Raw genomic sequence first — 26196 nt, 5'->3', positions numbered from 1 at the left:
GGGCGGTGGGCAAGTTCACAAGGTTGCCCTCTCCTCCACCTGCTCCCTGGAGCCAAGGCTTGAGCCAGAGGTAAATAAACACCCCAGTCTCAGCCACACTGGAGGGGCTCCAAGAGCCAACACAAGAATAATGGGATCCCCTGCATGGGAAGCTGTAGTCTCTGAGACCAGGGCCGGGTGAGGACTGGAAGGGATAGCAGGAGGGAGGAGAAGGAGGTAACTCACTCAAAACTCTCTCACACCCTTTGAGAGTGAAGGCCCTCAGATGTCTGAAGGCTCTACTGTGGAGCCGTCACCGGAGCTTCTGAGGGAGTCCGGGTCAAACAGGTAGGTAGGTCGAATACCCACTTGGTATTCCCGCAGCTGCCATGCTGGGAGGCCCCGACTATAGGAGGGGCTGCTGCGGGGCATCTGCGTGGTGCTCTGTGCACTGACCCCCCAGGCCAGAGGCCCCCAGAGCCCCTCTCCTCCTGCTAATAAAGGCTTCTCTGAGCCTGAGAGCCATGCACATCACCTCGCTCGTATTCCCGGAGCTCCTACCGTGTGCCAGGCACTGTGCGAGTTGCTGAGGATACAGCAAACCAACCGGGTGGTGGAGACAGACACGTGCCACAGTCTTGGAGGAGGGGCTGTGGCAGGGGTGTGATCAAGGGGCACCAGAGCACACACTTCCTGGAAGAGGCAACATTCCAACTGAGTCTCCAGTGATGCACGGAAGACGGCGAGGCGCACGAAGGGGAAAGGGCACACCAGGCACGGGGGAACAGCACATGCAAAGACACGGAGGCACCGGAAGAGCAGGGTGAGCTTGGAGAAGTGCCAGTGGTTTGTGCGACGGGAGCCCAGGTGCACAGAGGAGGTGGGCAGACAGGGCCAGAGAAAGAGGGAGACAGGGCCTGACCCCCTGCATGAGAAGACCTCCCAAGATGTCAGGACTTGACCCTGGCAGTGACAGGGAGGCTGGGACAGCTCTCAGTAGGAGAGTGGCATAACCAGAGCTGCACTTTAGAAAGGTCACTCAGATCCAAAGTTGAGATGGACTACAGCAAGACACCCCGGGGCAAGGAGAACAGGTGGGACGAGGCGGGTAGGAGGGAGGCTCTTGCAACAGATAGGCAACAGGCATGTCTTGAGACAGCAGCAGCAGTAGGGGAAAGGGAAAGAAAGACACATTCAAGAGATCTTAAGGGGTAAAATTCACAGGGTCTAGTCACCATTTGGACATGAGGTTAAGGGAGAGAGGAAAATGGAGACAGACTCCCAGGCTTCTGGCTTCGGTAAATGCATGAAAGAGGAAAGGGATAGGTAAGCAAGGGAGTAAGAACAGTGGGAATCCGGCAAAGGGTAGCTTCAAGGCCCCAGCTGCCTGGGTGGAGACAACAATGTGTAGTTGTACACAGGGCTGGGGAAGGGGATGTGGGAGGGAGCCACACAGGTGGTGGCGTCAACCCGCAGCTGGTAGATGAAGCCATAGGTAAGGTGAGGCACCCAGCAGGAGTCAGACTGGGCCCTGGGTGGGGTCTGGGCGGGGCCAGTGAGCTCCACCGCCCCCTCAACTGAGTTACTGAGAATCACAGACAACCACTGATGCTCCAAGCTCCTCATGGGACAGAAAGGACTTAAGACGTGGATCCCTGGTACTTCTGGGACAGGGAGAGCACCAGAAGGATGCTCCCAATACAGTTCCCTCTTCTGAAATGAGCCCATCTGTTTCCTGTTCCTTACTACCTGGGGAACGTGAACCAGAGCCTGTTTTCTCGTTACAAACAGTAGGGTAGCCTGCCCTCTCGCCCTGGACTTCCGGGCTAGAAGCTCCAGGCAGAATCTCCAAGAGACGAGGAGGGGCTGACAGGGTCTCCCCCGAAGCCCAGGCATGCGGGCGCTCCCTGAATCGTCTATGCTTTTCTTGGGGGTGCTGAAGGAAGAAGGCAGTGGGGCCAATAGTATCACATTCCCAGTGGCCTGGATTCTGGAGATTTACCTGGGGGGTGCTTTGACACCCTGCCCTCTCACTGCAGCCCCGCTCAAAAACCCCAACGGGCCCTGGGACCGGAAAGCCTGCCACCTACACAACACCCACAGGGGATCGGGCAGGCAGGAGGCGGCTCACAGAGCTTTTTCTGGTTGTTTTATTTGAAAACCCTAGGGTGTGTCCCCTCCCTCACCACACCCAACCCCCTACCCCCACCCCAGGACATGACGATGCCACACACACACAAGGCTGTGAGCTGCACACGGAACACAGGGGCTGCGCTCACAGCAACATGAAAAAATATACATTATATATAATACCTGGGCCCCCACCCCGCCACTCCGCCTGCCATCCCCACAACCTGGCCACAACCAGGTCACGTTGGAAGGGGTAGGGGCTGCAGGACCTCAGGCAAGGAGAAGAGAGGAAAGAGGACAGGAAAGGAAGGAGAGTGGGCAAGGTGAAGAAGCAGGGGTCCCCAGAGTGAAATGGAAAGAGAGAAAGGGGAGGGGACAGAAGAGAAGCTGTGAAGGCCCAGCTGAGGGAGTCCCAGGGAAGGAAGGCCTCCATGGACAGGAGAGTAGGGAAAGGTTCCCTTCGATCCCACCCCCCGCCGCTAGTGACAACCCCATCCCCCATGCAGCACATGGCTGGTGGGGGGACAGAGACCTGGGCAAGCTAAGCGGCCACTGCCTTGGGGACAGAGAAGGCAGCCCAAGTCTTTTGGGGAACTGAAGCCCAGAGGCACAGGAGAGAGGTGGGCTGGGGGTGGGGGGCAGGGGGGATGGATCCCAGCGGGGCCCATTGGGATTCGGGGATTAAAGGATGACTCATTCTGAAGAACTCTCTCTCTATTGGTCTCTTCTCTCAGAATGTCCTTGTCTCTTTTCTGGGGGTGTCTCTGTCTCACCAGCGCAGAATTCTCTGTTCAGGGAGGAGTGTAGCCTTAGTAGCGGTGTGGAGGGGTCTCAATGATGCGTCTCTCATTGCTGCTGGGGGAGTCCGCTGCCTCTGAGTCACTGCTGTCCTCGTCCTCCTGCTGGCCATCAGCAGCCCCTGCCACACAGGCCTGCCGATTCTGGTAGGACTGGATAAAGTGGGAGCAGAGAGCACGGGCTCAGTGGTCCACACACACCCCAGAGCCTCTCCTGTGGGGACCACGCTCCCTCGGGCCCCTTACCCCACACCCTCAAACCTTCCTCCTTCCCACTCAAGGCAGCTCATCCTGGAGCTTTTTGCCCAGGGCCCGGCCATGGAGATGCTCCAGCTGCATCTTGACTGTAGACTGCCCCACTTCCCAGTGCCACTCACCTCCATGGGGTTCACGATAATGGTGAGCGCTGAGTCATCCCAGAAGAGGTCAGGGTCCTTGGGGTCACTGGAGGCCTCTGGAGGCCCACCGGCCCCTGACACACGGCGGTGAAGGGAGTGGATGCGCACGAGGCCCAAGATGACCATAAGCACCAGGAAGCCCACACACACCACAATGACGAGAGTCGCTGCGCTGGGGACCACTGCAGGGACAGCGTGCAGTGAGGAGACCGCCAGGCACCCCCGCAGGGACTTGGCACAGCAGGGAGCGGGGGATGGGGGGCCCCAGGGGAAGAGGGAGTCCTGGAGTAAGAAAAGACAGGATCCCTGATGGCCCAGAAGGGGGGAATACCCTGTGCAAGCTGGAGGACGAAGAGCAGGAGATAGGGAGGAAAGTGGGGGGAAGAGCTGCTAAGGCCAAAGGGACAGAGACAGAGGGAGAGGGTGTCCCAAGCGGGGCATGGGCCAGGGGAGGAGAGCTCCCTGCCCAATGCTGTCATGAGCAACCCTGTTCTCAGCAGACACAGGTGTAAGGATTGGAGCCTACAGTCATTCTGCCCATGCCTTCCCCGCTCAGGAAGGGGTCACTCAGCCTAGGGAAGAGGTGCCTGGCGCCTGGGGGCGGGGGGGGGGGGGGGAGGAGAGAGGCAGCCACACAGGCACAATGGTGCAAGAGGAGAGAATGTCCTGCATCCTAAGAGGCGAAGCAGGCCCCAAGCCTGGCCTGGCAGCCAGAAGGAGATACTAGCGCCCCAGGCTGGGGGACAGGCCCCAGGGGCAAGCAGCAGCCCCTTCACTTACCCACCTGGACTGAGCTCATTCCTGCTCTGTGACACCTCTCCTCTCCCTGGGGGCTCAGGGCTCCTGGGCATCCGGGGCTCCTGCTCCTCCCAAGTCTCCCCCTGAGGTATACCCACCTCCCCCGCGGCCCCGTCACCCCTCTGGCCCCACAGCCTCACTTGAATGCCTCGGCTCAGGGGAGCACGGACCCTGAAGGGCAGCGAGACAGAGAAAGGCGCGTGCACGCGCACGCGGACCCTGGAGCTGATGGCGGCCAAGCAGACGTGGATGCACAAGCACGTGCCCAGGAAAAGCGTGTGGCCACACAGCTGGACGAGAGCCGCCACTGCCTGCACCCGAGCCAGGACTCTGCCAGCCTGCACCCCCGCCCACGCCAGCCACCTGGCAGCCTGCGCACAGAGCAGGAGCAAAGGGAGGCGTCTGAGGGTCTCCAGCAAGGCGTAGCAGAGCCATAGTTGCAGCGTCACCCAGCTCCCCGCCAGCTGGGCGCACCAGGCGACGCCCTGAAGGAGGATGTACACAGCGCAGACGCGGGCAGCGCGGGCCACAGAGCAAGCAGCCGCGAGCATGGCCCTGGCCACCTGTCGCGCACACACACACAGAGCCTGGAGCGGCAGGAGCAGACAAAGCAGGAGAGCCCGCAGCCCCACCGACAGCACGTGGAGGCAGCGGTCCCACATCCAGGTCCCCAGGCTGAGGGCCCGCACAGGCAGCTGGGTCACTGCACCCCACATGCGAGCACACCCTGCTCACTGTTTGTGTGCACAGCAGCTCACCCAACCACGGAGGGCTCGTGGGGCCCAGGATCCGGACAGTCCCACGGCGGAGGGATGATTACATATATGCATCCCATACACGCACACAGCCCACACACGAATCTCCCAGGCCCGAATTTCCCCACAGCCTTGAAGGCTCACACGTTGAGAGAGAGAGCAGAACATAAAGAGGCACACAGCATGGGCAGCCACGCACACAGCCTGTTGCGTTCCCCTCCTCCCCAGCCACCAGCACCTGCAGACTGCCACAAGCTCCGGGGCCAGCCAGGAGTGTGGAGAATGCCCTGCGTGAGCAGGCACGCTAACCTTGCACCTCCCTGAGGCCACCCTGATGGCTCTCTGCCAAGTTGGTCCCCATCCTGACCCGACCCATAGCTCACTTGGGGCCACTTGTCGATGAGAGCTGATCCTGCTAAACAGGGCCGGCTGGCTCCCTGGGTACTGGCTCTAGGGCAGAGATGGCTAGCTCAGCATTTCTCAACTGCCTAGGGATAGGGGAGAAGGGAAGAAGGGGACAGAGGTGCTTTTTCTGACCATCTACAGGAAATAGTCCCTCCCAGGTCTCCGTGTCAGTGGGCAAGATCCAGGAACAGGAATCCGGCCAAGAGATGGCCCCTGTGGCTGAGCCCAGGCTCCAGAAGGAGTAGAGACCCTCCCCTGACTCATAGAGGAGACCGTAGCTGGCAAACTTGCTCTAGGAGCACAGCGATGGCAAGCCGAAGTTTCTGGCTTAGCCTGGCGGGGGAAACGACAAGTTGATTGCCAGGAATAAGAAATGGCCCCAGAAAGACAAAATGCAGACCTGTATCTGCAGGCAAACAAGTAGAGTTAATTAATTTAAAATGAGCCTGGGAAGCCAGCGAGATGGCAGCATTTTTAAATTAGCGACAGACAAAAATCAAGAGTATATAAAAAGTGCAGTGAACCTTTCTTGCTGCATTAGATCCAAGCAGTTAACTCTGGCCTTGAATGACCTGAATGCCCAACATGAAGGGGTGTTTTATCAAATGGCCCCTGAGAAACTTGTTTCAGTTGGTTGTGAGGACACTGTTGAAAGCCCTGTCCACAGTCTTGCTTGGTGCCCCCTTTCTGATGAGCCTTAGGAGAAATTTCTTTCTGCTCTCAGTCCCAGGACTTTTCTTGAAATACTGGTTGGCTCTTATCATACGATTCCCATAAGTGCCCAGGTCTCCTTTTGCTTAAGCTGCAAGGAAGCTCAGAGTCCAAATTCTGGCCCACTCTGGCAACCCCAAGTATTTCAGAGTATGTGTATTTTATGGATGGACTTCATATCCACCTGCACTTTATTCTTCTTTCAGAATTGTCCTTTCCTCCCCACTCCCTAGTTCATTTTCTATGCTTACCCTATTTCCTTTTTTTTTTTTAACGTAGGCTCCACGTCCAGCATGTGCTCACCACCCTGAGATCAAGACCTGAGCTGAGACCAAGAGTCAGATGCTTAGCCACACAGGTGCCCCTGTGCTTACCCTATTTCGTTGTAGGTCTTCCTGCAAAGCTTCAGAAACTTGTAGGAAACAAAGCAGGGAAACAGTTCCCAAACTTTGCTGCACATTGGAATCACTTGGAGATCTTTAAAAACCACTGATGCCTGGCTCCCACCTCCATTGTGATTTAACTAGTATGGGGTGTAAAGTAACCTAGGCACCAAGCCTTTTTACAACTCTCCAGCCCATCCAAGGTGTATCAGAATTCAGGATGACTAGGTAAATATTGTCTTTATCATCTTGCCTCTCCCTTCTGGGACAACCTTCTCTCCCTAACCATGAACATCCCAAACCAGCTGTCCACCCCCAATTCTCAAATTCTCATTCTCTCTTCTGCTCATCCAAAATCCCTTCTACCCTTCAAGGTCCAAGCTCTGACTCTACCTGCACCATAAAACCCTCCCTAACTGTCCCAGTTCACACTGATATCTCTTTTCTGGCACTCGTAGGAGCTTCAGAGAAATGAATCCCCTATCCCACTGGAGGGGATTATGCCTCCTTCGGTTTCCCCCTGGCTGGAGCAATTCGAAATTGCAAAGTCACCACTCCATAACACCACGCCTGCAGTTGGGAGGGTTCCTGGACACTGGGGAGGTGAGCGGAAGGAACACTGTGAAGAGTCAGAGAAGGTATATGGGATGGGTTTTATGAAGTGGATCTCCTGGTATGCTCAGGAGATGTCCATCTCCAATGGCTTTAGGTGAACTATGAACTCTGCATCCTACTCAGGCCAAAATAAGGGGAAAGCAAAAGCAAGCTGCCTCTATCAATTGAAATCTCAGAGGGAAGTTTGGTTGGCCTAGACATCAGCTCAGAACAGTGAACGGGGAGGCTGGGTTTCACTCTGAGGAGGTGAAACAAGGCAACCCTCACACACCCTGGAGCACATCCAGGCAGCTTCAGGGGATGAGGGGTGAGAAACACGGCCTACCAGGCCGGCCAGTGGGACAACTGGCCACTCAGGGCACGAAGCTCTGGGGTAGTTACAACAGGTATTCCCTCCCAGCAGAGAACAAAGACTGAGAATTCACCAGGCCCAGCAGTAATGTCAATGCAAAGTAGCAGGACCCAGTATCCAACCCAGACAAGGTTGAGTGGGATGATTCCCAAGGGAAGAACTGAAGAAACAGCTAGGGAATCACTGGGGGGAGGGGTGGGAAGCTGGATCCGAGGGTCTTTTTAACAAGAACGGGTTTAGCTTGCTCACAAGTCTCTAAAGATTGTGTGAAGTTTCTATGAACCTTTGCAACTTGGTTACGCATTATGCTTCCTCTTCACCCCTACTTCCCTACTCCCTCCACTCCTACCTCCAACTGTTTTGTTATAGTGAGTAAAAGCACTTACAGAAGCCCCTGCAGTTATTTTCAGAGAGAGCACGGAAGAAGGGAGTCAGCCCCAGGGAAAGGGAACACAGGGGACTCTAGTGGTGGCCACCACTTAAGGGGAGGAAATCGGACGGAATCCCTGGGGGTACCGGGGAGCTGACCTCCGTCAAAAAAAGCCCTAGGAAGTCCTCAGGATCTCCCCCAAATTAGATGCAACTATAAAGTAATGAAAGAGGAAGGAAGGAAGGAAGGAGGGAAGGAAGGAAGGAAGGAAGGAAGGAAGGAAGGAAGGAAGGAAGGAAGGAAGGAGAAAGGGGAAGGGAAGGGAAAGGAAGGAAAGGAAAGGAAAGGAAAGGAAAGGAAAGGAAAGGAAAGGAAAGGAAAGGAAAGGAAAGGAAAGGAAAGGAAAGGAAAGGAAAGGGAAGGGAAGGGAAGGGAAGGGAAGGGAAGGGAAGGGAAGGGAAGGGAAGGAGAAAAGAAAAGAAAAGAAAAGAAAAGAAAAGAAAAGAAAAGAAAAGAAAAGAAAAGAAAAGAAAAGAAAAGAAAAGAAAAGAAAAAAGAAAAGAAAAAAAAGAAAACACAAGCAAGCATCAAACATACCTGGAGAAGGTATGGAAGTCAATGGTTAGTGCACAGGCTCTGGAATCCTGCTGCCCAGATCTGAATCCTGGCTCTTATCACTTTCTAGCTGCGTGATCTTGTATAAAGTGCTTAACCTCTGTGGGCTTCCATTCCCTTGCCTTTTTAAAGGGGATAATTCTAGTACCTATCTCATTTGTTGTTTGTAATGAGCTGGTATGTGTAAAAGCCCACGAGCATGGTGCCTAGTACACATCGATGTGTTCACTGTTCTTCTTATTAAATGTATTGATATGAGCTCTGTAACTTTCAAAGTTGTGTTTGGTGACCATGGACTTCCTCCAAGGAAGCATTTTCAGAATTCCTTCGGGAATTGCCTTCAGAGCCCAGATACACCTTTTGACTTTTTTCAAAAGTGACAAATCTGGGCCCTCTGACAGTGGGTTGTATGTCTAAAAACTTCAAATGATATCCAGAGCCAATTCTGATGAAAGTGGCTGATGAAACTGGGTAATACTGAAATGGGTCAAAAGCAAGGTGTATCCAAAATGTAATAAAAATAAATGCATCACATAAATTGGCTTTGAAAGCAACTCTAAAAGGGATTCCAAAAACCATTTTCAGCATCGTCAGAATCATCTATGCAGATTTTAATAATGTGGAAGAAAGTCATTTTATAATATTAGGTGTAAATATCAGGTTATAAAATAGTTTGATCCCAACTTTGTAAAAAGAAAAAAAAATAGGCACAGAAAAAAACTGGAACGTTAACAATGGCTCCTTCTCTGCAATGGAATCATCGTTAATTTTTCTTCTCTACACTTGCAGTGTCTAGTTGGTCTACAATTTAGCAACTCTCAAATTGGGGATTAAACCCTGCATTGCTGGTAAAAGACCAAGGCTAGGGAACAAGATTCCTCAGAAGGGCAGCTCTCCATCTAGATTTAGTACTTTACCTCGTTGAACACTTTATTTTACAAAGACTTATGACTTTATAGATAGTACATAATAATACATGTAAGAGCACCAACTCTCTCCTTGAGGATAGAAACTATTTATCATCTAATTCTTTTATGTTCCTAATAGCACTTTAGGACAGTGCTAGTACACAATAGGTGCTTCATAAATACCTGATGGCTTCACTACAGAGGATCCCCAGGTCCAGGGCTAATTTGATATTGCTGGAGGAGGACAGCAGGAACAACAAAAGCACCTAAACCCCACACCAACTTTATGATTCCGGGCATGAGTGCCCCCGGCAGTGAATGGCACGGGCTCATATTCTCCCTGAGGGAAAGTTAATGGTCCAGGGATCACAGGGATTGGCACAGAGTGGTCAGTTAAGTCAGGTAGCACAGGGAACAGAACCATAGCTCCACCAGCCTCCTCCCCTCCCAGTGGTGGAGGAGAAGATGCCTGTGCCCAGCCCACTCCCCACCACAACCCCGCCCTGCCTTGCCCGGCGTGGTCTTACATACTGGAGTTTCGGTGGGAGCTGGCCAGGCTGTGTCCGGCCATCTCAGGGGGGGGCTGGTGACCACGGTGCAGGAACTGCTGGGAGCTGAGCATGTGGCTGGGGTGGGCCACCTGGTTCATGCTGTGCAGGACGTTGACCTGGGGAGGGAGAGCTCAGTAGGCACGCGCTTCTCTGCAGGTCCCACTCCACTTCGCTAGAGCCCACCTACAAACCCTGACCCACAGCATCTTTGTCTCTGCCACCACCAGGTGGCTCCTCCGTGCTTTGATGCCCACTCCCACCAACTTTGGGTCTCAGTCCGCTCCACCCAGGCTCCTCGACAGCGGGGGAGCCGTGGAGGGAAGGAGACTCTCTGAATACCTCCACGATGAATTCATTGCTGGAGTAACGACCATTCATTTCTGAGCAGGACAGCCGGAATTTCCTGGCATAGAGGGCAGCTCCGTGTCTTAGCCGATAATGAGTCTGCCTCAAGATCTCTTCATACACAGTGATGCTCTCTACCCCTGTGGGAGGAGGAAGCAGCTCAGGGCAGGACCCTCTCTCTCAGACCAGCTGATAGCACACACAGCCACAGCATGGGTCTATCTAGTCCCACTTCCTTAGCAGAGGTGTGACTTGAGTTCTCCTGAGAGGTGTACCCCTCCACGCCTAGCCCAGCTTTGACTGACTGGGATAGGGGGATTGGGGCCCATTTCCTGCTCTGCTCTTCTCTAAAAACTCTGAGGCTTCTGGGTAGGGCTGAAGAGAAGGCAATAAGGACACCCTGCAAGACGGAGGGAGGAGGCAAGCAGGAGGGAAACAGAGAGAGTGGAAGATAAAGAAGTCCTTGGTGAGTCTCTGGAAGGGAATGGAAATAGGAGGGAACCAGTTATGACCATCTTCTCCCACCCTCCCTTATAGAGGGTCCTGCGGAGACTAGCAGGCTACCAAGCTACAAAGTCATTACCACTACTCGTTAAGATGTGGGCATGTGAGTTAAAGCTCTGCTGTGTACAAGAGATCAGAGAAGTGGAAGACATAGAGAAGATAGCTAGGACCAAACAGCTAGAAGATTAAAAGCTCATTAGGGAAGACTGAGCCACAGAAGGAATGAAACCAGGAACAGGGGAGCCAGGGTATAGAGAGAAGCAGGGAGAAAGAACCACTTGGGAGCCCAAACCCCAGCACAGCCCCTCTAGTGGCAGTCTGGAAACCAGAGGAGCTTCCAGGCTGGCAAGGTGCAAGATGGCACTTGGTCACATCCCTAGGCCTGGAAGGAGGACCCCCTGAGATTCCCAGAGACTTGATCATGGGGAGGGGTGCACACAGAAAAAGAAGACAGGCTCTCAGTCCCCACTGACCGGCGATGGTGAGGTAGGCGGACGTGTTGGTGAGCTCCAGCCCTCGCTGCTGCAAGGATGCCATGTCCAGGAGCAGGCTTTCCCGCTCGGGGTCTAGGTCATCCCCCACCAGGGAAATCTCACAGCCATCCAGGTTGTGCACGATCTCATCTGACATGCGTGTGTCTGTCACTGGATGGGAGAGAGTCAGCATATGGGTCACAGCCAAAGGGCCCACCTCATGGCCATTCTCCACCCCCCCTTCCAGGCTCAGCCCCTGAGAGTAGTCAGCATCATTTTCAAAAATGCCATTTCCCCATACTTTCCTCACACCCAGAGGCCTCCTCCTGGCTCTATGTCCTCATGTAAATGGTTCTAGGCAAGCAAATGCAAGATGCAGTCACTCGCAGGTCTAGCCCCAGATTTTCTCCCTCCCTCTGGTTCCAGACTTGGGCCATTTCTCAGGATGACATCACTCCCTGGAGTCATCCTTACCTGTACCCTGCCAACTCTCGTACTTTTTGGCCTCCACCTGGTGAGAAATGGAGCAAGTGATTTGAAGATCAGGGAACAAAGGGATCCCCTCAGGTCCCTCAAAGTCCACCGCCGGGTGGGCAAAATGAGCAGTGCCACTTAGCAGGATCTGGGGGGCATCAGGCTGAAGAACCACCACGTAGCCCTCCACTTCGGGGATGGAGACACAGGATTCTTCACTGAAGCACCTAAATGACAAGAGGGGAGAGAGGCAGCTTGTGACCCCAACACCTCCTCCCCTACAATCCATACTCTGTTTCATCCTTCTAGGCCTCCATCTCTACAACAGAGCACCCCATGTCAGGGATGGGAAGGGGGAGAGAGAGGGATAGTGTCTCTGCAGTGGCACCACTACCCCTCCATATCAAAGCTGGAGGGGAGATAGCCTTTCCTGGGAGGAAGCCACTGTGGGAAAGGATCAAGGACGGAGCAGGTGACCCTGACATACATGGCCGAGCACATCATCAATGCCCTAACCCAAGATTATGGAACATCTATCAAACTCCATTCTACGAACTGAACCTACGAAAATGTTTACACATACACAGTTCTTGACTCAGGAGATTTAAATTACAATGTGTATTCAGCAAAATGTCTGGCAGATACATGTCCAAAAATACTCAACAACAAAAGCTGGAGAGCCTCTCCAAGGATGTCCTCCTCCTTGGTGTATCTTCCATTCATTCCCTTCAATATCAGAGAAAACTACTTTGGTAGGTGAGCTAATGTGACAATCTTGGACCTGCCTCCATGGTCCCGCGTAGCCTCACTGACCTCCTAAAATACTCAGCCAGGCCAACCAACCCACAGCACAGCTGCTCGGGAAGGTGTTCCCAGGGTCACCTCCAGCCCCACGCTTTGCCGATCAATAAGAATGACACCTCGCGTTCTCATCACACTTGCTAGTTTCTGAAGCATTTGCACATATTATTTTATTCAACCTTATTTCAGTGCTGTGGACTCGGGTTAAGAAACCAAAGATGATCAAGCATCTTGGCCACACAAGAAATATGTGTCAGAGCCGAGGTCTAAACCTGTTCTTCTTATTCTAAGGTCACACTCTTTCCACACTCTTTCTGAACCACAGCTACTATTTGGGGCCTGGATTTGCACCAAATTTATTTATAAAGAAGTACCCCTTGAACAAGCAGCCCTCACAAGGCAGTTGGTAACTCAGAAGCAGGGCCAATGGTCCATAAGCTTGTGCTAACTGAGGGGGTGTTACTGAGCGCGCCCAGCTTGACCACAGGAGCCAAAAGGGGGCTCAGATACGATGAACTCAGAGCCGCTAATGTTACCAATGTCCACAACCTGCTGAGTTCCTGTGCCACAGGGAGTGAGACCTAAGAATCTGCACGGTCATTCCAAGGGGCCCAGATCAAAGCGTCTTGGAAAACGACGTCAGCTGACCCTGAAAGCACAGGCTGCAACAACCATCCCCACTGCAGCGAGCAATCCAAAGGAGATCTGAAGGGCAACAGGGGGCCGGCCCTGACCCGAAGGCACTAATGATCTGGTCCAGAGCTGAGATATGGCACACAACCTCAAAACAATGGCAAACACAGTCACCATCATGTAAGTGGAACAAACAAAAACCCACGAGAGTTTAGAGAGGCAGAGGTTATTTCTGGTTAGGATGGAACTGGGGCATTTGGCAAGGGAGGACAGGACTAGTCAAAAGAAGTAGCAACTGAGCTGCCTTTGAGGGAGGGTAGGACTTCAGCAGGCAGAAGGTAGACCCTCGAGTGGACAGTGAGGGGTATACCAAGGGGAAGAGAAGAACATGAGGCAGGAACGCTGGGGTCAGATGGTGAGGGCTTTAAGGGCAGTTTTGAGCACTGGCCAAGAGAAGGCCATTGATATCTTCTACATCGGGGAAATAGGAGGAAAATTCTGATTTACGACCACTAACCTAGCCTCTGGTGGAGGGTGAACTGAAGTTAGAATACTAGAGATGGATCCACTCGTTAGGTTATGGCAATAGGCCAGGTGAGGGATCATCAGAGCCAGGACTGGAGCCATAACAGCAGAAATGGGAAATAAGGAGACACATTCCCCGACACCTGGCACAGGCAGGATCAGGGTGACCCGGCAACTGATGGAGTGTGGAGGACAGACAGGGAGAAATCTGAGAGGACTCAGAGGTCTCAAGCCTGAATGAATCCAAGGACAGAGACACCATCACAGAAATAGAGAATTCAGGAGAGGGGCTAGTTTGGGTATCAAAGGTCATTATTTCACCTTCAGCTTGTCTGTTTGAGGTGCTGGCAGAACTTCTAGATAGAGGTTATAGCAAGCAGGTAGAAAGTCAAGGGCTAAGGGAAAAGGACAAAGTTAGACAAAAAGATGTGGTAGCCATTTATTCAGTGGTTAATGCCACAAACTAGATGGGCTTTCCAGTAAAGAGAGGAAAAAAACCTTAGGGAAAATCTGCATTGACAAATAGTTGCATAAATCTGGCTCTAAATGGACAGAGCTCTAAGAACTGAACTCTGGAATCTGGGGAAGCCACATGGACTAGGGCAAGGCTTTGTACAAGAGATAGGGAGGTTCTGTTAGGTACTTGCCTCTCCCTCTTTCACGGGTGTGCACACACACACACACACACACACCCTTCTATTTTCTCCAATGACCTCAAGGAAGTATTAGGTTAGCACTAACCCCATGGTAGCCCCATAAATGGAAAAATGAGAGCTCTCTTTCTTGACTTCATACAGAAAACAAGATGCCTTCCCCCTACTAAAAGACCAAAGTTAGGTTCCCAGCCCTTGGATAAGCCTCTTGCGTGGGCATGAAAGACAGAGGAGGAATTCAGATGAGTCCATCAGCACAGAGGAGGTCAACTCCTCCCCTACGGGACCCCCCTTGCAGAGCCCCACCCTAAGCCAAAAGTCAGCACCCTCCCTTCTGACATGGCTCCTGAGCCTGGTGAAGGGCATGAGGCAATTGCTTGATTTCTGGTGAGTTAAACCCTATAAAACTGCATGACTGCCCTTTAACAACTAGAGTTCCAGCTAGAACATAGGGAGGGGGCACACTCAGCTCTGGTCTGTGCCCACGTGACTCCAGCTACCTGTGGCCTTCAGCTCCACACCGTGACCACACCACAGGCCAGATGCGCGATTCCCAAAAGCTACTGTCCCGGCCTTGCAGAACTTAATTGTGAGACCTGAAAATCACGCGCGGTCACTCTGTAAGGTTCAGAGCTCTCTCCTCTCTACTCTTTAAACCCACCCTTGCCAGGACAGGGACAACCCAGAAATGTTTATCTTCATATCGCTTATGGAGAAACTGAGGCAGAGCAGGGGAGAAGGGAATATTGTTCAGGAATCCTGACTCCTACATTGTGTAATCCGCCCACTAGATGGCAGTATCTCCTAAAAACTGCCCTACAAACACTCTAGGGGGTGAAAATGCCTGCTTGTAATAGCGAACATCGAACATCGGTGGAATAGGCATTCTGCTAGGCGTTTGATCTGGACTGTATCATTTAGCTCTCATACCAATTCCATGAGTTAGAGTCTATTGTTATAAAAAAAAAAAAAAAGCTTCTATTGTTATCCCTGCTTTACAGCATTTGCTTGATGTGAAAAGCTAGCCCGTAATAGACAATATGTCCATAGCTATTGTGTTTTCATTACCTCTCAATTAATCTGTATTTTTAAACACCTAATATACTTACACCTTGAAATAATTTACAATTTTTCTTTTAAAGAATCAAAATTATTTACTTAGAATTCAAAGGTCAGCAAACTTTCTGTGCAGGGCCAGATGATATATATTTTTGGCTTTTGGGCCCTACAGATTCTGTCCTAACTACTCAGCTCTGCCATCATAGTGTGAACTAATATGCAAATGAATGGGAATGGCTGTGTTCTAATAAAACTTTATTTACAAAAACAGGCAGCAGGCCAGATTTGGCCCCAGAGCCATAGGTTGCCAAGGCCTGGATTTAGATCATCCTATTTGACCTTGCAAGAACTTGATGAATCAAGACTAAAGTAGGTGAAACAACTAGAGCTGTTTGCTCAAGGTCATCCAGGCAATTAGTATTGAGTCAGAATTAATGTCAGATCCCCCAGCTCCCAATACAGTACCCTGTCTGTCCCACTTTACATATCAGCATAGAGGCACAGGGAAAACTAAAACCCCAAAGTCCTAGAAGGGTGGTTGGCGGAAACAGGAATGAATCCGTTGTTTAACTCTGAGTCTAGTCCAGGCTCTTCTACAAACATTGCTATGTCAACTGAGCAGGTCAGTGGTCTCTGGGGGCCCAATCTGCCCCATCCATACAGGGAGGGGGGTGTGCCTAGCCCCGGGTGACCTCTAAGGCCAAGGAGTTCTGACACTGTCTGGCTCTGCTCTGTGATTTCCTCCCACCCCCACCCAACACTCACTTGACGGCAGTGGTGAGGCGCAGGGGCCTGACGCCAGGCGTGGCAAAGCGCAGAGTGTTCATGTAAGCCACGTGCTGCAGGGCATGGTTGAAGGTCTCCACATCATCCCCCTCCAGGGTGAGCAGGGACTGCGAGGGGTTCACGTGGACCTGGGCCCCAGACACAGACAGCTGAGAGCAGGACGGGGAGGCGGGAGAGGAAGGGAGCAGAGGAGGAGGGGTGGGCCGGGCTCGGGGGCAGGGCGCATGCCTGGAAGGACAGGGCTAGAGGAAGGGGCTATACCTTCATGCCTTTGCCCAGGCTCTCGAAATCCCTATAGTCCAGCCCCTCCCGGCATGCATAGAGGCACTCGATGACCTCGCGGCTCTCCAGGCGGCCTGAGCGCACGCTGAAACCAGCCAGGTAGCCGTGGAAGTAGTGGTGGATCGGCAAGGGGTCTCCTAGGGCAGGAACACAGGGGCGGACAGGAGGTGAGAGTGGGTGAGGGGAGACGCAGCTGGAGCAGGAAAGGGGGCAGAGAGGAAGGGCACAAGGCTGGAGGAAGAGCATGGAAGGAGAAATGTGCAAATGAAAAGGAAAGAAAAGACCTGGAAGTGAGGCTGGGGGGAGACTGGAGAAAACAGAAAGGAAGACCAGAGATAGAATAAATCCAAGAGAGGAGTAGGGTGAAAAACAGAGCAACAGAAGTGAGGAAAGCTCCCAGGAGAGGGAGAAAGGGAAGGACAGGAGTGGGACCAAAGGGAGGAAAGAAGAGCCGGCGGAGGAAAAGGAGAAGGCAAGAGGGCATGGTCACAGGGCATGCAAGGGGACCCAGGGGGACGTGTGGAGCTTCACAGATGCCCAGATCTCCCTGCGTGGGACTGCCTCCTGCCTCCCACAGTCCCATCCACTATGTGGAAAGCCAGCAAGAGAACTCTTCCACTTCCTTCTGTGGGCAAGAAGGATGCCACCAAGCTCCATCTGGCCTTACCTCTCCAAGGGAGCCCTCCCTTGCAGTACTTCGTGCAGGCTCTGCCCCCTGGTGGCGTGGGTAGCAATAACTACAAGGCTGGCTGGGTTTTGGGGTTGGGATGGAATTGGAAGCACAGCACAAAAAGTTAAGGTGAGAGCTCTCTGGTCTCCAGTTCTTTCGCACAGAGTACCTTGTGTGGTGTCTGTACTGTTGTCTCCTCCCTTTTCCTTCTCTTTGTTCTTTTCCTCTGGAGGAAAATAAAAAGTGGCAATGAGTTTAAGTTTGTGGGGACAGACTGGCAGCAAGGAAAAAGAGGTCCTCCCTGCTCTGTCCCCGCCTGTGTAGGACTGGCAACCTGTCCACCAATGTCACATCTCAATCTCTCCAGCCTCTGCTAGAGACCAACCCCCAAATATGTTGCTGAGAAAACACAAGGGCTCTGGTAACACACACACACACACACACACACACACACACACACACACACACATGCACCCATGCTCCCAGAAGGAAAAAAATGAAAGAAATAGCTTAAGGAAAACTGATGACTCTCTGACCTCCAGCAAGGGAATGTACTGTGGAAATCATCCCTTTGATGGAACAATATGGGCACTGGCCAAAGCTACACAAAGAGAGATTCTGGTGCTGCCTGCCGTGATGACTAGTTGAACAGGTTGCAGATGGTGGGGAGGGGACTGGGGGGGTTGTGATCTCCTCCACTGGAGGTCTCTCTGAGTCATCCCGTCCAACTGCAGGAAGATAAATGAAGTCAAGCTGCCCTTGCTCCTTCCCCAATAATCCTAAGCCACTAGGGGCTCCAAACTTCAGTGTCTTCATTGAGAAGCTCAAGCGGACTTACCAGTCCAGCAGGCCCCAATCATGAGAGCAGGTTCCCTTCGGGGCGGGTGGATGAGACCATTGTCATGGATGAGGGCAGGGTCAAACGAGATGCCATCGGCATAAAGTGTGACTGTGGGGAACTCCAGGTTCAAAGCATAGTGGTGCCACTCATCATCACAGACCTGGGGGGAATAAGCAGCATAAGGGCAAGAACCCTCAGTTGATTTATCTTCAGGGAACTAACATTAGGTTCTGCCCTTTCTGCTGGGAGACAGGGTACAGTCCCTCATATTCCCAGCTCTATCAGCAGGGCTACTAGTGAATTGCTGCCTACCCAGCTCAAGAAATAACATCCCTGCCCAAAATCTATCAGGCACCAACCAAGTACCCAAAATTCCACTCTTTAGGCAAATCTCTAAAACTATAAACATTCCTAAGAGAAGGAACACACTATTTTGTGAATAAATTTTTCCCCGAAAATGTATGTACGTATGGCACCGAAAGGTCTAGAGAAGTTTGTCACCCAACAATAAAACAAAGAGGCTCCCCTTGGAGGTTTCTCCTAGGATCAGTCAAGATGGAGGTGGGGGTATCAGGGGTAGAGAGTTCTCTGCCTTATCAGTTTCTATGTGCTGAAACGCCTCAAGATTCAACATTGATCCTTTTCCCTTTTCTCTATACATGCTCTTCCTAGGAGTGCCCTCATCTGTTCCCACGGGTTCAGATACCATATTTAGGCCAATAACTCCAGAATCTGCATCTCCAGCCCAGAGCTCTCCTTGGAACGCTGGGCTATCCACTTGGATGTCTCACAGGTCTCTCAAATTTAACATGTGTAAGATGAAAGTCCACACCGCTTCGCAATACGCTCACTTTTCCTGAGGCAGCATAAACACTCCACTGTCCATCCAGTTCCTCCAATGGATGACCTACAGGACACCTTTGATCCTTCTCTTTCCCTCATCTTCCACATCCAATCCATTAGCGGGGCTGCTGATCCCAGGTCCAAACAGAGCTCAAAGCTGCAGATTTCTGTGCAGTTCTCTACGTTGCCATGCATCGGTCAAGTCCTCAACCTTTACCGTGGCAACAGCCTTGTCTGGGTCCTTCCACTGTTACATCTCTTCAATACACTCCTCCCATAGTTGCCAAAGGTATCATCTTAAAATAAATCTGATCAGATCACCTCTCTGCTTTAAACCCTTCAAAAGGCTTCCTGTTTCTCATAGGACAATATCTAAATGAACTCCAGCTGACGAAGTCCACCGTAGAACCTTATCACTGCCTATCTCTCCAACCTCACGCCCAGGCTTTCCCCCTTGTTCACTGTATTCTAACCCAACTGGCCTTCTTCCCATGCTTGGAACATGCTGAGTGCTTTCTTGCCTCAGGGCTTTTGCATCAGCTCTTCCCACTACCTAAAACACTTTTTTCTCACCCGTTTCTCATCCTTTAGAACAAAACTTAAATTCCACCTCAATCAGGACTTCGCTGAATATCTGATCTAAGGTGAACTCCCCCCGCCATCGCCTTCTCCCATCCTCTACTTCAGTCCCCTGCTTGTTCTTTCAGAGAATTTTTTACAATTCACTGTTTGTATATGACTTACTTTTTAAAAATCTACCTCTCCAACTAAAATGTAAGCTCGAAGAAGGCAAAGATTTTGTTTCATCTTATACTCCATTGTATCCTCAGAACTAAGCAGAATGGTAGAGCCTTACTTGATATTTAACAAATATTTGTTGAATAAATAAGGGAAAATAAAAGAAAAGCAGAGTCATGTTACTAATATTAGCAACAAGGGATCTTGTTCTTTCGATCTTGATCTTTCGATCAAGAAGCAGCAAATGGCAGACTGTCTCTTTTAAAGAGTGCCACAGAAACCGAAAGCTTTTATAGACAGCCCTCAATTATCTAATTTGTGGATTTTCTAGACTCTTCCTTTTCCTTTCTCTTTCTTCCACGTCCTTTTTCCCGCTATTTGCTTACTTGACACTCCACTGGGGCTTGCAAGAAAAATAAAAGGAGATGGGAACTCAAATTAGTCCCCACTGGTCCCCGTGGAGAATGAATAAAGCACAGGCTGCAACTGTCACTCTAGAGAGGATTTTATACATTTTCTTGTCTATTTTTATTTGTCCTTCATAATCACAGAGAATAGTAGTGAGAATTAACATTCCTTCTGACTTATAAGGTCTATCACATCATTTAATCCTGCAACAACCCTGGGAGATAGGGCCCCATTTAATAGGCCAAGAAACTGAGATTTAGACATACCAAGGAAGATTTCATGGCTAGTGAGTTGCCATGGCCAGACTCAACCCCAATCTGCATACCCCAGAATTACTTTCTGGCTTACAACATGCTAACTGCTTGAGAGTCAGGGATATGTACTGTTAAGGTTCTAGGTAAGAAAGGGATGAAATAAAACAAAGGAGAAAAGATGTTTGGTTGGGTATGATGTTAGTAGTAATGTGTTCCCAATTTCCTTTTAATCCCAGAGAGCTTTCTGAGGAGATAAGCCTTAGAAAAGGAGAACAAGAGAATCTGGGGGTAGAATGGTCAGGAACTGAAAATGGAGCACGAAGGGGATACAGGGCAACCCAGAAAATACCAACCTCTGCCCCAGGACCCTCCTTGCCTGGAAGTAAGGTACACCCACCCAGCTCTCTCAGGAGCCTGGCACTGGCCTCACCTGCTCCAGCTTCCAGAGGAACTTGACTGGGCGGGCACTCTCAAGCAAAGGCCAGTAGAGGAAGGCAATTCTACAGCCATGGACAGTCAGTGAGTAGTGAGAGAAGCCGTCCTCTGAGGGGAGAGGACGAAGACAGGGGTCAAACACAGGACCTGAGGCAAGAACAGGTTCAAAGCACCAGAGGGAGAAAACGCGGAATTCTCATTACTCTCAGGTGCTCTCCCACCGTATTCCCTAGAGTCTCCTCTCTTTCTCGCCCTCTGACACACAGAGTTCAGCCCAAGTGATCACTAGGGCTTCTCGAGCATTCTGTTTGGCCAAGATGCAACACTGGTTCAGAGTCCCCACAGGTCTTCCCTGCTCCCACCCAGATTTCTACTGGTCCTTTGGTTAATGCAAACTCCATGGGTGACAACCCTTTTCAAGTCAAGAAAAGTGAGCTTGGAGAAGTGGTAGAAATGAAAGGTCAGGACAAGACCGAGCCAAGAGCGACTGTGCCACTGCAGTCGAGGAAAGAGGGGGACTTGGAAATGGAGCCCACTAGCCCTTTGAAGAGGAGGACGGGCAGGGAGGGGGCAGGAGAGAAAGAATGGGGCACACCACTATCCATGCTTTTCCACTGCAGTGGACAGGCTTAATAGGAGTAGACTGGGGGTAGCCTACCACATGGTGGGATGCAGGGGGATTGGGTGAGTGGTCCCCCTGGGATGCAGGTGAGAAGGGCAGTGAGTGGTCCCATTGTACTCTGAGAGCAGTAGGGTCTCAACCTGTGATGCAGGCAGTAAGCCACACAATTTCAGGGAGCATCAAACCTAGCACTGCCATCTTACAAATGAAGAGAGAGGAAGTGACCTGTCCATAGCCACAAACTGGGCAGTGACAGAGGCAGGATAAGAAGCCAGTTTCCTCACTCTCAGACCAGTGCCCTGGGGAAGGCTCACCATTCTGAACAGTGTTACACACGATGGTTTCCTCTTCCTTCTTGCCCTTGTTGGGAGTGACGCCATGCTTCATCCAAAAGGACAGAGTAAAATGGTCACTGAGGCTGTCCTGGGGTCCAGAGCCCAGCCCAGCTGTGCCACCCAGGGGCACCTGCACAGCTTGGGTGCCATTGAACCAGTAGATAAGGCTGCTGTCCTGGCTGTAGTGCACCGAGAGTCCCGCCGTCCAGTTGGCATTGGGGCCGGGCATGGGCAACAGATCTACCTCCCCAGGGGCAGCACCTGCAGAAGCCCCAGAAGGCACAAGTGTCAGAGCTGCGAGGCAGCAGATGGGGAAACTGGAAGCAGCCAGGGCAAGAGTAACTGAAGGGGAGAGATTTCCCACAGTTAATCTCATGGCCTCTTTTGGCCTTTCAAAGACACAAGAGGGTGGACCTCTCTTCTAGGAATGGCTCTCTAATTAACTCATTCTCCAACTCTTCATTTCTCCCTACCATTGTTCCACAATGTACCTGGTAACTGTCTTGTGCTAGGATCATGAATCTTTGCAATGACACACTGATTTGCTTTGGGGCCACAAGAGTTAACCACATGCTATAACCTCTGTGGATATGTACACTTGTGGGTGGGCAAGGGAAGGTATAAGGCAGAGTCTTAGGAAAGAGGCAGAGGAGGGTTCAGGAGAGGTCTGGAGAGGGGAGGGCACACCCACCACAGAGTTTCCGCAGGGCCCGCTCTGAGTAGTTGTCACGGTCACAGCCCTTGGCCACATGGCTAGTCTGTAGCTCTATGGTGGCCTGAATATTCCAGAGAGGTTCATCACAGGTCTCCAGGCGGATACCAGGGAACAAAGCCAAGCTCCCTGCACCTGGTGCATATTCAATCCTTTTGTTCCAGCCTGCATAGAGGAAAGGGAGAGGGTAGTGAAGAGAGAGGAGAGGAAGGCAGCCCCTCTTATCCATTCTGTTCTTGTCATGTCCCCTGACATTCTTGGGTAGACAGCCAGGGTAGACAGCTGCAAGCCTGTCCCCAAATATCTCTCCCCTGGCTCCTAAGCTAGCCCTATTATTGTCAGAATGGACAAGAAGGGAGACCAAGGTGAAAGATAATTCACAAGATGAGTCAGAGTGCAGCTCCTCACCTTGCCAGCTGGGTTTACAGGTAGGCTTCACCTGGATCTCCACCTCGGCATCATCTGCTGCCCGCTTCTTCCCGCAGTCATAAGCCGTCACCGTGAACTTGTAGAGCCTCTCGCCACTGTACTGCAGCTTCTCTGTGTTCTCAATGTTTCCTGGGATGGATGTGGAAGGAGACAAAGAGGGTAAGGAACACTAGAGAAAGCTTAGGGAGGCAAGGTGAAGACTCATGAGTCAACTGGGCAGCAGATGAATTAGGCAGCAGGAAGTTGGGAAGGAGGTATCTGGGGGAAAGGCTCTACCTTGGGAAGGAGGTTATGGAATGAGGATCTGAGGAGCACAAATGGAGAGCTCAGTCCCGGGATGTTCTGATGAATATGGGTGTACAGGGCTGGGCAGCTGGTGTGGGCAGGGGATGGACTCACCATCATTGTCGATGAGGAAGGGGGTGTTGGGTGTGAGGATCTCATAGTAGCAGATCTGGCTGTACTGGGGGGAGCAATCACCATCGATGGCTTCCACCCTCAGGATGCGGTCATACAGCTTCCCCTCAGTTACTGCAGCACGGTACAGCCGCTCCACAAACACGGGGGCAAACTCATTTACATCGTTGACCCTCACATGCACAGTCGCCCTGCATGTACCAGAGCAGGAGGAGGGACAAGGAAGAGTCAGCCAGCCTCAAAACACAAAAAGAGGCACAAGTAGGAATGCAGACAGAGAGTCAAAGCAGACAGAAGCCAGTGTGTCCTGAGCCTAGGGCCATGGGCATGCTCATCCCACCCTCCAGGACACCAGGCCCCACAAGGGAAGGGGTGACTGATGTAAGGGGTAAGGAACAACCCCAGGGGACACCAGCAGCTGACTTGGATGAATCCTGTACAGAATGCTATAGGTTGGGTGCCAAGACAAGGGGTAAAACAAAATTTTGTATCCAGCTGGTTGTTCCTCCACAATAATCAAATCCAATGGGATAATCAAGGAAGACACGGAATAAAAGCCAAATTAAAACCAACCAGGGGATGGGGTGCCCGTCTGGCTCAGTCAGTGGCGTATCCAATTCTTGGTCCCAGGGTTGTGAGTTTGAGCCCTACGTTGGGTATAGAAATTACTTAAAAATAAAAATCCTTATGGGGCACCTGGATGGCACAGTCAGTTGAACAGCCAACTCTTGGTTTTGGGTCAGGTTCTGATCGCACGGTCCTGAGATCAAGCCCCACATTGGGCTCCCCACTCAGCATGGAGTCTGCTTGAGTTTCTTTCTCCCTCTCTCTCTGCCCCTCCCAGCTACATGCTCATGCACTCCCACTCTCTCTCTCTCAAATAAATAAATCTTTAAAAATAAATAAATAAATAAATAAATAAATAAATAAATAAATAAAATCTTTAAAACCAACTAGGAGAAGGGAAGTGGTATTTATATAAAAGCCATTAGTCATCTGACATGAGCGCAAGAGGAGTGCTGCCTTCTGTACATCCATGTGCAGTGTGCATGTCAGGTGTGCCCCCCTATACTCAGGCCCTGTGGGGCAAGCAGCCCTGGGGCTCTGCCCTTCGTGCTGAGCCCTGCCCCTCACCAAGATCTAGGCACCCAGGTCCCAGAGGCAGGTCCTATCTCCAAATGGGAAACTGAATCACAAGGCACGGTTTATCACCAGTGCCTCTTAGTGGCCCAGGAACACTGGCTACCAATCTTTCTCCCATTTTCAGACGAGAAGTTAGCTGGGCACAGTCATGGGATTCTCAGGCCCTGGTTTCATTCATGCTGGAGCTCTCTCCTGCCCACCTTCACCTAGCGCTGTGCATGAGTATACCGTGTGTGTGAGTATGTGCCTGCTGCAAAGTGGTGGGGCAGGTGGAAGGAATCCGGATGTGTGCTGAGATGCTCATCGTCCTTCTCCTCGTTATGCTCCTCATCATCATAACTCCCATGTACTGAGCCTTTCCCATGTATCAGGCACTGCGGTACACGCTTTTTACATAAACCATCTCCTTTACCCTTCATAACAACCTAGAGAAATAGGGATTATCATGTTCCCCATTTTACTGAGAAGTAAAAGCAGATCCAGAAAGGCTAAGTAAGTCGCCCAGGGTCATAAGTGGCAGAACCAGGATTAGATCCCATGAGTTCTACTACATGTTTCTATCACCTTAAGTGAAGGCTCCTGGAGGACACGGCCTCCGTCCCTGACCCCAATGAACAGAGAGGGGCGGGATAGGTATCAATGACAGCATGGGCAGAGGATGGTGAGGGGCTTGGGAGGAGAGAGAAGAGCCCAGCAGCAGGAGACAAGGGCTTCCTCACTTGTGGGACTTCTTGGTGTTGGCGCCGTCGGGGCCCTCGCCGCAGTCGTAGGCCTGGATGGTGAAAGTGTGCTCCTTCTGGGCCTCACAGTCCACTGGCTCCTTGGCCCGGATCAGCCCTTCTCCAGTTGCTTTGTCCAGAATCACGGCCTCAAAGGGCACCCCAGACCCATGGAGCCGGAAGCCACAGATCTCTCCTGGCCCAGGGGAGAGGGAGGGATGAGGCTCCTTCTCCTTTGCCACTTCCAGCATCTTCTTCCCAGCCTCAACCTCTCTGCCTTGGGTTCTGCTTCACCTCTCCTTCCAAACCTCAGCCCTTCTCTTGTACACGTGAAAGTGTTAATTATCAGACATACAGCTCCAACACCAGCTTCCCCGAGCTGCAACCTCTCAGAGATACTGGGTCTGAGATTTGACAAAATCTTGATGCAGTTAACCACTGCCTGCCCATGTCCTTCTCTCTGGCTCCCTTTATTCAGCCAACATCCTTAAGCCTACGTCTACCACTTCGTCATGGCCTCTTCCCCACTTCTACTGCTCTCCCTCTCTCGGGACTTCCTCCCCTCTCTTCCCTTGCCCTCTGCCTTCCCAACCACTTTTCTCCGTCCTACCCACCTTGCCATCCCCCAACCCCAATCACCTGCATAGCGCAGGGGGGCATCCTTGTCCAAGGCAAAGAGTGGTGGATTCAGCAGGACCGTGTTGTCATTCTCCATGACGATGCCTTGGTATTCTGCCTCGATCCATGGCTTGTGCTTGTTGGCTGACCCCCACCCAGGGAGAGGAGAGAAAGCACCTGTGAGCTGGCCCTCCACTCCCACACAACCCAGAGACACTTAGATTCCAGCATTATCACCCTTTCTACCCGCTGCAGCAACACCTGCAGGAGGAAGGGCTGAGGAGAAGAAATCAGCATTAGAGGAGTCAGAGGGTCTGTGAGAGGTCACAGCCTTCTCCTATGGCAAGATAGGTGGTTTCCGTGGCAACACCCTATCCTGGGGGAGGAGGGGGACAACTATCTCCACTGGGAGACATGGTCAGAGGGTGAAGAATTTTCTTTAGGGATTTCAAGTGCTAGAGAGTGGAGACTGGAGATTCAGGGAGCAGTGGTGGGCCATCAGAAGGCCCTGGGAAAGTGAAGGCCTAGACTAAGGGCGGAGTTGAGTTTAGAAAAAGAAGATCCAGATGTTTCCTGAGATCCTGAGTGTTTACCCTCTCCACCGTCACCATCACCCCATTTCAGTCCTGATCCCTCCACTCTGCACTTCTCCCAGCCAAGCCCCAACCTAAGTCCATCCAACCTAAGAGAAGGGAAAATATAGGACAGAA

General features: G+C 51.7%; 1 protein-coding gene across 3 annotated transcripts in view; it reads right to left on the bottom strand.

Annotated features, from left to right (window-relative positions):
* Positions 1-1571: 1571 nt before the first annotated feature.
* CLSTN3 (calsyntenin 3) overlaps positions 1572-26196 on the bottom strand; it is a 28151-nt gene continuing 3526 nt past the window's right edge. For 2 of the 3 annotated variants that reach the window (XM_045781081.2, XM_045781078.2), the window contains exons 2-18: positions 25508-25630; positions 24869-25064; positions 22989-23197; positions 22569-22718; positions 22140-22325; positions 21428-21709; positions 20487-20638; positions 17811-17973; positions 17142-17198; positions 16282-16439; positions 16000-16148; positions 11564-11790; positions 11090-11260; positions 10107-10252; positions 9748-9883; positions 3284-3486; positions 1572-3059 (exon numbers count right to left, since the gene is read on the bottom strand). In XM_045781081.2, the coding sequence (XP_045637037.2) occupies positions 2919-3059; positions 3284-3486; positions 9748-9883; positions 10107-10252; positions 11090-11260; positions 11564-11790; positions 16000-16148; positions 16282-16439; positions 17142-17198; positions 17811-17973; positions 20487-20638; positions 21428-21709; positions 22140-22325; positions 22569-22718; positions 22989-23197; positions 24869-25064; positions 25508-25583 (2802 nt within the window). In that variant the 5' untranslated portion in view covers positions 25584-25630 and the 3' untranslated portion in view covers positions 1572-2918. The remainder of the gene's footprint in view (positions 3060-3283; positions 3487-9747; positions 9884-10106; positions 10253-11089; positions 11261-11563; positions 11791-15999; positions 16149-16281; positions 16440-17141; positions 17199-17810; positions 17974-20486; positions 20639-21427; positions 21710-22139; positions 22326-22568; positions 22719-22988; positions 23198-24868; positions 25065-25507; positions 25631-26196) is intronic. The other variant, XM_045781079.2, reaches the window with a different exon arrangement.

Source organism: Ursus americanus, chromosome 25 (assembly GCF_024610735.1).
Source record: "Ursus americanus isolate L20-20 chromosome 25, mUrsAme1.1.p, whole genome shotgun sequence".
In the NCBI taxonomy this organism is placed as follows: domain Eukaryota; kingdom Metazoa; phylum Chordata; class Mammalia; order Carnivora; family Ursidae; genus Ursus; species Ursus americanus.
This window is presented reverse-complemented; position numbering and strand designations above follow the sequence as displayed.